Source organism: Corylus avellana, chromosome 4 (assembly GCF_965113065.1).
Source record: "Corylus avellana chromosome 4, dhCorAvel1.hap1.2, whole genome shotgun sequence".
Lineage (NCBI taxonomy): Eukaryota > Viridiplantae > Streptophyta > Magnoliopsida > Fagales > Betulaceae > Corylus > Corylus avellana.
Genome location: NC_142493.1, coordinates 1,399,660 through 1,412,711, shown reverse-complemented (window position 1 = coordinate 1,412,711; position 13,052 = coordinate 1,399,660). Strand labels below are relative to the sequence as shown.

At 37.5% G+C, this 13,052-nt stretch overlaps 2 protein-coding genes across 2 annotated transcripts; both read right to left on the bottom strand.

The window, feature by feature from the left end:
• Positions 1–424: 424 nt before the first annotated feature.
• Positions 425–1,615, bottom strand: GXM3 (glucuronoxylan 4-O-methyltransferase-like protein (DUF579)). The gene has a single exon (XM_059592187.2). It carries the CDS (start codon positions 1,496–1,498, stop codon positions 644–646), a length of 855 nt encoding a protein of 284 aa, XP_059448170.1. The 5' UTR covers positions 1,499–1,615; the 3' UTR covers positions 425–643.
• Positions 1,616–4,407: 2,792 nt separating this feature from the next.
• On the bottom strand, positions 4,408–12,614 carry LOC132177097 (putative serine/threonine-protein kinase At1g09600). The gene is made up of 8 exons (XM_088515895.1): positions 11,173–12,614; positions 10,351–10,635; positions 8,444–8,761; positions 7,345–7,572; positions 6,700–6,800; positions 6,139–6,253; positions 5,527–5,997; positions 4,408–5,111 (listed from the first exon to the last, which is right to left on the bottom strand). Exons 1-8 carry the CDS (start codon positions 11,632–11,634, stop codon positions 4,908–4,910), a joined length of 2,184 nt encoding a protein of 727 aa, XP_088372021.1. The 5' UTR covers positions 11,635–12,614; the 3' UTR covers positions 4,408–4,907.
• Positions 12,615–13,052: the final 438 nt, after the last annotated feature.

The following is a 13,052-nucleotide window of genomic DNA, read 5'->3' as shown; positions in this document are numbered from 1 at the left end:
TGAGGTTGTTAAAATATTAATTTATAATTTTTTTTATTAATTTAAGCTTTTGAGACAAATGTAATTTTTAGAGTCAATGTCCCAGTTTATTCCCCATTTTAATAAAAAAAAAAAAAAATACTTCGTCTGTTGTTTGGTCCCATATATGAGGGACGTGTAAAAATATTAGTTATTTTGTGTTATCTAGTTTCATGAGTGACGAAAGTGTTAAAATATTAATTTAAGTAATTAAATTTACCCGTGAGAGGAGTGTTAAAATATTACTTTAAATAATTAAATATACCTTTCTATTATCTTTTAGGATAATTGGTAATTCAACAGGAAAAAATAAAAATAAAAAATACTGGAAATGGCAAGCAAGTGGATTTATTTTGAATGCTAGAAATTAGATTTTGACACATATCACTTGAGAAATGTGCACCCATCTGCTCTTATTTTAGCTATAGATTTTAATCCAATGAAATTTGACATAAGAACCCCAAAAAAATAAAAGGAGAGAAGATAGAAGTGGCTCTAAGAGATTCTTTCAGAACTTGATCTTTTTTTTCCCTTTTGCCCTTGAAACATATTCCGCCAAAAAGGTTACTCAAATGTCCCCAAAAAGGAAAAGAAATGGCATAGGTAAGCAATACAAGGGGAGGAATTATTCTGGGCAGAAAGGCCTGTCTGAGCCATCTCTGTGGCTAGGGATAGTGAAGTGCCTTAACCTGCCTACTTGTTTCTTCATATAGCTTTCACAGAGAAATGCCTTGGAGAACCTATCCTCCACCTCCCTATTCACATCATGAACAAACACATCAGTTTCTCCATCCCCCCTATTCCTTGCCATCATCCCTGCTGTATATATAGCAGTCATCCTTCCCGGTGCCTCATCGTAGTAACCGGTCGGCGCATCAACCATAATCAGATCCCATTGTGTTTCATAGACTTCACCAGGCAAGCCTTTCAAGGCAAGTTGGCACATAGAGTATCTAGGATCACCAAGTGCTGTGCACTCAGGTCCCCTGCCAACCTCCATGAGTTGATTGGCCTGGTTCACCTTGCTATCGTACGTGACATGATACGACTCCAGCATCGGAAACCGGCGTCGGATTTGCTGTATCCACGCCTCGTCTTCTTCGAGGAAAATTGTGCGTCCGCCGTAGTTGAGCGCATTCCACATAAGGCTGTCGTGGCCTAGGCCGAAGACTAGGAAGTTGCAGGGTGATTTCTTTTCTAAAACTCTTGCTGACACTGAGATCTCTTTGAGTGTTTGTTGTGGAGTGATGGTTGAGGTTGAGTAATGGATGAGTGCTTGGGCTAGTGTGGGTGGGATCTTGCTGCAAGTTGGACAATTTGTTGTTGCTTTTGCATTGGGTATGAAATTTTGTGAAACAGAAGATTCACTTTGCATGGAAGTTGGAAAACCTGATCTTAGCATAAAGAGGAGGAAGAAAGCAATAAAGACCCCAAGGAGGAGGAACTTGAGGTTGAGGGTTGGGTGGGATTTAGGCCTCATTTTTATTTTTAATATAAATTTCTGGCTGATTAATTTGTAAAGGGGGAGAGAGAAACGGAGAAATTTTTAAGAATTGGGTTTTGCCATGGAGCTTTGGGTGCTGGGAATGAACATAAAGTTATATTTTGGTTTTGAGTTGGAGGAAGATAGGGATTGAGTTGAGGAAAGAGGTGAAAGAAGGGTGATTGTGTGCAGGTCCACAGGATGCTTAGGCATGAAGGGAAAGGAACATTGGGTGTTTGATGAAGACAAGAGAGCCGCCAAGATTTTGGATGAAGCAAAATTCTGGTTGGTGGATCAGCAAGTTAGGTGGGAGTTTCGCTGCCAATTCTTTATCTGCTATTTGTTGGTTAATCAAATTGTGTAGTTTTGTTTTGTTGCTACCATCGTGCATTTGAAGCAGTTTGTAGACCTCTCACGTTACTGATTGTGATGTTTTCGCCAAACTTACATGCAGAAATGAGCTTGGCCATGTTGAGGCAAGCATGGTTTGAACAAGGATGCATGTCTAGGATAAAAAGGCATGCCTGATCAACACATATTGAAATCTCCAGTAATTTGGGCAAATTGCTTGTGAGCGACTTTATATGGGACCCACCTGCTCAGTTAGGCGGCTAGGCAATCTCACAGTTGTTGCCCAAACCAAATTGCGGAAAATCCAAATCCGATCAACACTTATTAAAATTGTTGTCCAACATGTCCAGGGCTTTTTTGGTAACGGTTTCTGTTTTCAAAACAAAAATTTTTTTTTTCTTAAAAGCATTAATAAACAATTGAAGATACAAAAAAAAAAAATAATAATAAATAAATAAATATAGACGTTGACCTCATCAAAAAACACTTACCAAAACAACTGTCAAACATGAGTTCTTTGGCACCTAAACTGGCTGCTAACCCTCCAACACTTTAGTTGCAAGTTATATTTATATATTATTCTTCTTAATAACCATGGCCAAGCGACTTGCAGTCACCTTGCTTTGATAATGAAACATTATCAAGATCTCTGTGTTGAAATATTTTCAAAATAAATATATATATAGATATTATTTTGTGTCTTAGGAATGTTTTAAATGGAAAGTTTTAAAGAGCATTGAATGAAAGTTATCCCACATTGGAAAGAGTGAAGATTTTGTTGGCATTTATAAATTCCAACAAGTTTAAGCTGTTAAATGATCTATGCTAGGGTACACCCTAATACATGTTACCGTACGGTGCGAAGCACCGGACGCACACGCGCGTGGGCTGTAGGGCGCTAGTGGCGCCTTGATGGCGCACTTGGCACGAAGCATCGGAGCGATCAGATCATGACCATTCATTTTTGGACGGTCAAGATCGTTCGATCTAGAGGTTTGATCTAAACCGTAGGATGCTTCTTAAGTAGATCCAATGGTTAGATCTACTGGATTGTTGATCTAACTATTGAGATTAAATAATTATTTAATCTAACGGTCAGATTTAAGTGCCAATTGGATTAACAGTTTACAGCAGTTTATATTTCGAAATTCAAAACAGCAGTTTTATTTTCGAAATTCAAAACAGCAGTTTTATCTTTGAAATTCAAAATTGCAGTTTTATTTTGAAATTCGAAATTATCTAATAATGGATAATTATCTATGACAATTCAATTCTCTTTAATACCCTTGTTTGAATTTTAAAAAAATAAGCATTATCCTTTTATTTTTTGTCTCTGATTAGAATAGAAAGTCTAAGGGTATTTTCGGGTTTTAATTTCGTTTGTGCATAACGCAGTTAAAAATACAGAGGTTTCTGGGCTCCATTGTATCCTGGAGAAAAATTTGCTGTAAACCCTGTTGCATACCAATTCTGGTGGGGGCAAATATTTTCTTAAGGAAAGTGACGTTGTAACACACCTTAGGAGCATTTTCGTTTTCTGTACTTACCCCTATTTGTATAACAATCTGGTCCTACCCTAGTCCCACAATTGCTTTAGATTAAACTGAAATTGTAGATTTCCCTCATGATGCAGTAGCTATTTAGGCATGTCAAGTTCTGCTCATTTACTTATATAAAACCCAAAAAAACAACACCCAAACCGGGTGTGAGAGAAGAGAAGAAGAGAGGGAGACCGTGGGTGAGAAGAAGAGGGGGAGGGAAGGAGTGAGGCCTTAGGCGTGGAGATAAGGAGAAAGAAAGAAAGGAAAAGAAAAGTAAGAGGGAGAGTGGGGGAGTTGCGTGTGAAGTGGAGATGAAAGGAAGAAAAAGAAAGAAGAAAGAGACAAAACATTAACCTCACCGTTTAACTATTTAAAGTTGACAGGTGTCAGCATGGTAGGCATTCTCCCACAATGCTTCCGCTATCATATATATAATGAAATGATTAGATTCCTGATTATAGTTTAAAGAAAATGTACTTCCATGATTGTTTTTTTCCCTCAAAACTCCAATTCAACAAAAAAAAAAAAAAAAAGCGCTTACTTTGTAATGTGACAGTAACAATCATTATTAACATTTTAAAGGATTATTCTACATATTTCGCATCGATGGTAATTTTCACGGCCATTTAAAGTGGCATTATTACACATTTCACAAGCGCATTTTAAGTGGCATTACTCATTGTACATTAATTGAAACACGCCACAATAGTCGGTGATAAATGAGTGTAATCAATGAGTGTGAAAAGCATTGCTCATTGTATATTCCTCCCCACCAGAAGGCACGGTGATCCAGAAATCCAAAGTGATTATTATTCTGTAAGGATAGGTATGTGGCTTAATACACCACCTACTGAAGACTGTATCATCTAAAAGGACACATGCAAAAGACCCAATCATATACAAGTTGATATTGATGCAAAACTTATAGTTTTTTTTTTTTTCCTGTCAATTTTCTTCAACATGCTAACACATACATGATGATGTATGCAACTGTCTACAAAGCCTGAAAGAAACTAAAACACAAAAGAAAAAGATAATATTGATGCATTTGGAGTAAGAAATTGTAATGATGGAGGCCTTGACAAAACTCATCATATTCCGAGACAATGCCTGGCCTTTGCATAGAATGAGGTAAGGTGGTTCAGCTGTACAATGCATTATCTCCCACAATTAAACAATGCCAAAAAGACCTTCTCGCCGTCTGGCAATGGAACAATTAGCCGGCGCGTCAATCCCAGAAGGCTTCACACCAAACATAAACAGTCAATGGCCATGGATTCCATTGCTTCAGGCTTGTCCACCTTTTGTATCGTATAAAGAACTTTGGTAGGCAGAACTTTATAGCATACCTTTGGCAGTGATATTACCAAAGAAGCTCCATGAATGCTGATTTATCTCTTGGTGTTGAGACTTTGTCAAATTCCAAAAAGGAGTAATTCTTCCTAGAGTGAGAATTACAACTCTGCAGGAGCTTATGCATCCAAATTATGGCAGCATAAATTTCCTCTAGAGGGTCACCTTACTTTTCTTCCAAAGCGGAGTAGCGATTCAGTTTGTCCACTCTGACTCTCTGTTTTCTTGGTCTTGTCCAAACGAGCCTTACGGACAGCGTTTTGAATTTTTCTCTCGTGCTCCTTGAGCATCTCCTCAAGGTTTCCTCCTGGAGGCATCAACGGTCCGGAGTAGTGTATCCTGTTCTTTTTGGAAGTGTAAAGTGCCTGATGTCAAAAGCAAAGTATGATTAGTATATCACTTCAAAAGCAACTGTTTTCAAGCCATTTTAGCTACAGATTCAAGATTAATAAAAATCTATAATTATAAACACTCTTGCTTGTCAGTAAAACATTTGATAAGAATCAAATAAAGGCCTTTTATCGAGAAAAACAAGCAAGAAACCAGACAGTTCCTATTCTTGTCTTTTTCTTTTCTTGAGTAATATGCTTGTCTAATTTAAATCTCATCTTAAATTCATTTGAGTTCGATTTTTATCTAGTCCAAATTAGACACTCCATGTGCCAACCCTTGAACAATGAAAAAGACAATTATATGGCTCGCAGAGGCATTTTCTATGAATTTTAGTCAAAAATTAAAAACTGAAAGATATGTAGAAGTTAGAAGATAATCTGATTGTACCGTTCCAGACTCCTTTCCAGATGGCTGTTCATCCTTTTTATAAGATTTAGGTCTATCCAGCAAATGTTGGGACCACTGATGCTTGTCAGGGGCTTCACCATTATCCAGATGGTTATATCTTGCATTAAAATGTTCCTCTGGCCAGTGTGAATCCACAGTCGTTTCTTCGCTGCCCCGAATTCCTACCGAGTTGGAAAACCTGGACAATTCAGTTCCAGGTATGTGAGGTCTTGGTGATCTAAACCCTGTGCCATTCTCTGGACGACTGAAAGCTTGGCCATGAACTGTAACAGCCTCATGCTCATTCACATTCATATTGTGTGAAGATCCGAAAGTAGTTGACTGGCCAGAATGGGAGAGAACACTTCGTGCTTTTCTTTTGGGAGGTTCAATAGGGAAACCAGAGCCACTATCATCTTCAGGATTGAACTTCTCGCTGACACTTTTAGGGTTAGGTTGCCCTTTTATTTTCTGAATTAGGCAATAACAGAATTGTTATTAATTGATTCAGATGACTTAACCAACTATTTTTCGGTGAACATATACACACATAGAACCACAGAAATAGTATGTATGAATATGTACACATATACATAAAATTTACAAGGATACCTGTATGGATGCTTGTAACTCAGCATTGGCATCTGGTGCTGGAATGGCTTTAGATTCTCTGGTACCCCTTCTAGATGATTCACGTTCATGCCCTATAACACTACCTCCTTTTCGCCTGGTTATCAAATAGGCAAATGGTGGTATTTCATAAGTTCATGCATGCAAACAAATGAATTTTCAAGACTAGTAATTCAAACCAAAAAGACAAACCTTTTTCGATATTTTTTTAAGTGAGCTTAATGTATAAGAAATCAGAATTCTATAAATATCTAACCTTTTTTATGCTACTTTCCATAGAAGATGCTAATTTACCCAAATTAATATGAGAAGCAAAGTAAGGGTACCCATCATTGCCTTTTGTTCTATAGTCCTATAGAAAGGCTGTAACCAGATCTCAAGAAAGTAACTTTAAATTGAGTATCCATTTCCCTCCTTTTCCTGCTCTTCTCTTTAAAGGCAACGGTGGTTGCTAAATCAGCTAGGTATCGCCTTTAATTTAAAAAGAAAGTTGAAAGGGTTCAAAAACAGAATGAGATAATAGAATATCGAGATATGACTAACCTTCTAGCTTCCTCATCTCGAAGCCTGGCATCAAACTCCTTACTTGGTGGGTACTTGGGCAAAGCTGATGGATCACAGGGAAGAGGCTTTGTCGTGAAGAACTGGAAAATAAAACTCAGACTTATGAAACTGCCAGAATCAGCAGAATGGAATCATAAAGACAGTTATTAATGTCCAGACTTCCAGGATTCATACTAAATGAATAATAAAAAGTAAAATGAGCACCCGGTACTAAGTGACTAATGAAAGAGTAAGATCAGTAGTATCCCACAAACTTGGGACAAATGCACTCTTGGATAGGTCCATGATGAATGTTGCAACACTTACCTTTTCATAATTTAACTTTGGCCAGGCATGCTAGCCAGGCATGCTAATCATGGCTGGGAAGTAAACACCTAATATGGAGCATAATTATGGTCGGAAAGCGTACAGAACATTCTCAAAGAAAATGTCAAGGACAATTCTAATTATAAAGGCTGGAAAATTATTAAAATGGATTTCAAATTAATATATGAAAGGGTTCGAATCAAATAATTGTTGAAGAAAGCATAGAGTATAACTTGAAAGAATGCTCACAACTGAAAAAGATTACCCAACGAAGCTATACAGCCCAATTTAGAAAGAAACAAAAAAACTCAAGTTTACCTCATTCTGGAGTGCAGAAGACGCTGTTCCGCGGCCCTCAGGTTCTACTGCAAGAAGGACATCCAAAAGGGCCAATGCCAATGCAGGGAAGTCCTTGAATGTCTCAGCAACCATACGCTTGTAAGGATGTTGAGGCTTGAAGATGGTTGCATGTGGCAATTTTGACTTCTTCCAATACTCCTCAGAAGGTGACCCACAAAGTTTGAAGATTTTATGCAGTTGCTCAACCTATAAATGATAACTGTTGTCATCATGATGCCCAAACAAATAAGAGATATGAACAGTTCAAAATAGGTGAAGCTTGTTACTTATCCATGCTACGTTAGTATACACAAACCATTGAAATTCACCAGCTAATAATTACATGCAATACACAGTCAGTATATTACAAGGGACCAGCAGAATCTTCCCGTTATACATCCTAATAAAATAACCCTTTGGACGGTAGGTTCAGATTCTTCTATTCAAGGTGAAAGACTGAAAGTAAATGAATTTTTTAAGAAACACGATGACTTGTAAGTCATGCAATATGTGTTGGTGCATGTTGTTTGAACATCATTAAATGGCACTTGCTTGTTGATGAACCTGAGCAGTTCAGAGGAAGGATCTCTTACAAATTCATGATATAAACAACTAAATGCCGATCAATCTGGACAATTAACCTTTTTTCATCTTCAAGGAAATGAAATGGACAAAGTAGACACCAAAAAAATGGCTTTTCTACATTGCCTGCTATGTGAACTCCTGACCCACTTAAAGAAACAGGTATAAGGTCAAGTTGAATTTTCAGAGTTCGAAATAGATCTTTCTATCAGTTTGCACACCGTCACAATGTAAACCATCTACTGGCTTGTGCTTTTAAGCTGATGCATATGGTGGTCCAATGCGGTGTGTGATACCATTTCCAAGCACTTTCCTGCTGTGCATCATTTAGAAACCCTTCTCCTGGCAGTTCTAAACGCCAAATTCAGGTATCCTAATAAGTAAAGCAAACTTCCTCAGGCAGCTTCTCTTGACACGGTAGAGATTCAGCACATCTAATTCACGTGTAAAGAACTTGCATGTTTTTTCACATCCAAGAAAAGATTGGAAAGAGTACCTCTGTTCTTCCTGGCATTATAGGCTTCCCAGCAAATAATTCTGCAAGAATGCAACCAGAACTCCACAAATCCACAGCAATTCCATAGTCTGTAGCACCAAGCAAAAGTTCAGGCGGTCGGTACCATAAAGTTACCACCCGACTTGTCAGAGGCTGCTTCTGATTGGAGTTGAAAAAGGTTGCTAACCCGAAATCACCAATCTTTAGATTACCATCATGGTCAATCAGAAGATTTGACCCCTTGATGTCACGGTGCAAAACACCATGACTGTGACAATGGTCAAGTCCATGTAGTAGTTGTTGCATATAGCATTTGATCTGCAAGCCAATGTGTAAGGTTCATATAAGAGTAAAGAAACCATATAAAATAATAAGTCTCGCTTTTTCTATAATAAACAGAAAAGAAATCATCAAAAGGAATAAATAGTTTTCATCAAATGAGGATGTATTATAGTAACAGACAACCCATGGATTCACAGAGCTATGTACAGCAGGTCGTCATAAAAACAAATGGTATTTTCACAAAAACTGATAATGTCTTGCCCCTTCACTTTATAGTATATATCTTTGCATTCTTATCCCAGCTGACTTCACTTAATGGTTTATTAAATCTGGTTTTAAAAAAGTATGGGTGCACCAGATGCAGGACAAGTTAATGCAAAGAACGATTTTCTGGGAATAGAACTAGCACATAGTAGCAGCAAAAGTGAAACATCAAACATGGTCATATCTAGGACTGCTTGGAGAACTTTTTTTTGGATACATACTGTCAAATTTTATTAAAAGTGGGAGACACCCCTAAGTGTAGAGGAAGTATACAAAAGGAACACCTAGAATTTGGAGAACTTTCAAGCATCACTTCCATTCCAGATTAGAAAAAGGCATGCTCAATTGCTCATACTTCCATATCTCAAGTAGATCTAGAACAAGCTTATAAATATCAACACTCCCATTTGTCTTTCCTTGTGCAGAGATTGCTTTAAGAGAGGAACTTAACTTATCTCAGAGCCTTCTAAAGCAGAATCTAGATAACCTCAATGCTAAAATCAACTCAACCAGGGTGCATTCTCTTCTCAAGAAAACATAGGTTGTAACATAGATATTCCAAGAGCACTCCATTATGCTGTTCTTCAATTTAAATCCCAAAAAGAAGAATTCCATTCAGGAAATTATGAGATTATAATTACTTGGGGATTCATGGAATGACAATTTAATTTGTAAGTGAAGGAGTTTATCAAGCATTATGAGCAGTGGTTTCTTGAGGATGTTAAAACTTTGTATAGCTTTAGGCGCACACACTGAATACCTAAACACATGAAATTATTATGAGACAGCCCAGTAGACTAAAACCATTATTGATAAGGAACCCAAGTTCATGGTGCATCCAGAGGCAACCCTAGCTATTGAGGAGGCTGAATTTCTGGACAATAAGGGGAGTTTAATTTATATCTTGGGTAGTGAAGAATGCAAGCTAAACCCTGAGATACTTAATAACATGGTCCATTTTATTAAAGATATACCATTATGTTCTTATGGAAGGCCATCTTAAACTTCCAAATTCTGAACAAAGTAAAAGATTTTTTTACAATTAATTATGGGACTAAAAACAATTATGGCATATCAAAAATATCTGGTTATGTTGTTTGAATATTAGAGAAAGCAATCTTGCAGTTGGTATTTAGCTGATCCAATTTGTAGGTTTAGCTTGTGATTCCTCTATCCAATTAGAACTTGACGTTTTCAAAATAATAAAAACTATACTCGATATTATGGAGTTGTTCATATCAATATTGAACATGGCTTATCCAATAAAATACATATATTAATCAAATTGTGTTCAACTCAGTGACAAAGATTACATTGTTATCATCGAGAATCCATTTAATCAGCAGGATAAAAGAAGCTACCTGTGCTTCAGTAAATTTGGTCCCAGTTGTTGCTGCAAGTCCAGCAAGATCATGCTCCATATATTCAAATACAAGGTATAAGCTGCCAGATACCCTTGAAGTTATCAGACCTTCAAGCTTCATGACATTTGGGTGATCAAGCCTACGCAGGATGATAATTTCTCTCGCCATAAAACGAACACTTTCTGGATCCATATTAGCAAATCGCACCTTTTTCAATGCAACAATTTTGTTCGTTTCAAGATCCCGAGCTTTATATACACTGCTGTAAGTTCCTTGTCCAATCTGCACTATTGACAGGACAGATTAATAAAAAGAAAAACAATAATAATCAATAAAAAGTGGACATTTGCCAAGCATAAAATTTATTCGTAATAATCAGCCTAGAAAAGGTTATGTGGGTTTCATAAAATCCAGTACAATTTGCATGGGTTGTATTGCCTGCAGCACTGGGATGCAGCTGTGTGGAAAATGGTGTATTTGTGCCTTTTGTGGTGTTTATAAAGAAAAAATAACAAAAGTTTCAAGAACCCCACGACCGACTTTAGAGGAAATTAAATCTTTATTTTTCAACACATTGTATATTTGGAAGCTGTTTATGTTTTTCATTTAGTGATTAGTTATCACGATTTTCTTGTTTTCTTGCCCTTACTAATTGGCGACTTATCTTGTATAATTCGTGTGTACATGGGCCTTATGCTTTTTTATGATATCTTGTTACTTAAAAACAACAACAACAAAAAATTGCATAGGAGATAACATAAGAATCAACACAATGAATGAGCTATCAAATTTATATGGATGTAGAAATAACAAGCTGACCTTGTCCAACTTCTGAAATGACTCTGCCTTTCGAGGCACCCACCCGTTGATCGCTTCCCCAGCCACTGCACTCAGCCAAGAAGGCCATCCAGCTACAACTTGTGCTCCTCTTTCCCCATTGAGCAAACTACCTATCCTAGATACCCTAGGCTCTACTTGTCCTCCAACATCCATTGAGGACCGCTTTTGAAGCTGTGGTTTTCCCGGTTTCTCATTAAGGACCTTCTTCTCCCCCTCATCCCACGAAATGGTGGTAGAACCTGCACTTTCTGTGGGCGGATTGGTTATCAACCGTGCGGTGGAATCATTTCCACAACCATCACCCTCCACCACAGCTTCCTCTCTCCTCAAGGAAGAACCTAACCGCTTTTTATGTTTGTTTCCTTTAAATGCTTTAACACTCAGATGATTCGCAGCCACATATTCATGCGGAAAGAACCCTTTCGAGCAAACGCAGCCCATAATTCCACTTCACAGTCCCCTTTTCCCAAACACAACCCTAGCTAAGTTCTTCGATTCTGTTATTCCCAACACAAAATGCAGTTTTTCCTGATGCAATTCTAGCGGCATTGAGCCCGAAATCCGACCACCATTCCCTCTATATATATATACAGAAAGCTCCCTATAAATATACTATTTGCACTGTGTAATTCTCCTATTGATATAATTTCTCCAAACTAGCCCTTCAAACCAAGTCTTCAGATTTTCCAAGGCAAATGAGAGATAACTCAGATCCCTAAATCAAAGAAATCAAAAAAAAAAAAAAAAAAAACTAACAACAATGGTATATTCAAATCCAAACTGAGAGACCCCAGAAGCGTATCCTGAAAATGTACAACGACCCAGGTCTTCAAATCAAAAAACTCAATCACATACGACCCGATTAAGGAAAACAGGCGATAAAGTCAATATCTTTCACGCAACTTAAGAATGCCCAAAAGCCTAATTCACAAATATACACCGACCCAGATCCCAAAACTCAGAAAGAAAGTCCCCCCAATTGGTGGGGAGCCAGAATGAGAACGGTGAAACCAGCATTTTACAACAGACAAAAAAAAAAAAAAAAAATCAGAATTAGAATAACCAAACGAGACACATTAATTGAAGTCCCCGAAATCTTTGCTATGAATTCGTTGAATGCCAACTAAAGCCACACAAGACTAACTAAAAATACACCCAAAAAAAAAAAACCAGATTTTCATGTATGTTTGGATTCCAAATGTGAGTTGGCACACACATAAAATTTAGACGTTCTAGAAAAGAGAAACAGAAAGAGAGATAGAGGATTGGATCTGGGTGATCCTATAAATACGAATTGCCAACGGATAATTGTGTTGGAACAGAATAATGTGAAGTTAACTCATTAATAAGCTTCACCCAGATTTTCATCTGCGATTAATACTCTGTTTTTGGAAACAGAGAGAAACAGAGAACAAAACAGAGCTCTGCTCTAGAGTCAGATACAAATCGCAGAGAGAGATCTGGTTGGCAGATTGCTTGAACAGAGAGCGGACGTGGTGCCACGTTGCGAGGTGCGGGGCCCATGGATATAACTGGTCCCACTTTTTATTTTTTATTTTTGTTATTTTCTGATTTTATTTTTTTCTTGGGTCTTGTCCCACACTAAATATCCTTTTTGACAGGACGTTAAATGGGCCTGGCCCGGTCCCTATTGTGAGAGCTGGGTGATATGGACATAATGGACTGATTATGGGCCGGGCCTGAATAGTCAACTTTTTAGTTTGGTCTGAAGAACATGACTGTTTGACAAATACGAGTCAACTCTATTAATTTTTTTTTTTTTTTTCAATAAATATTTTGTTTCATTCATCAATCAAGAAATTAGAGCATATTGCTCCAAAGAAACAAGATCACAGATA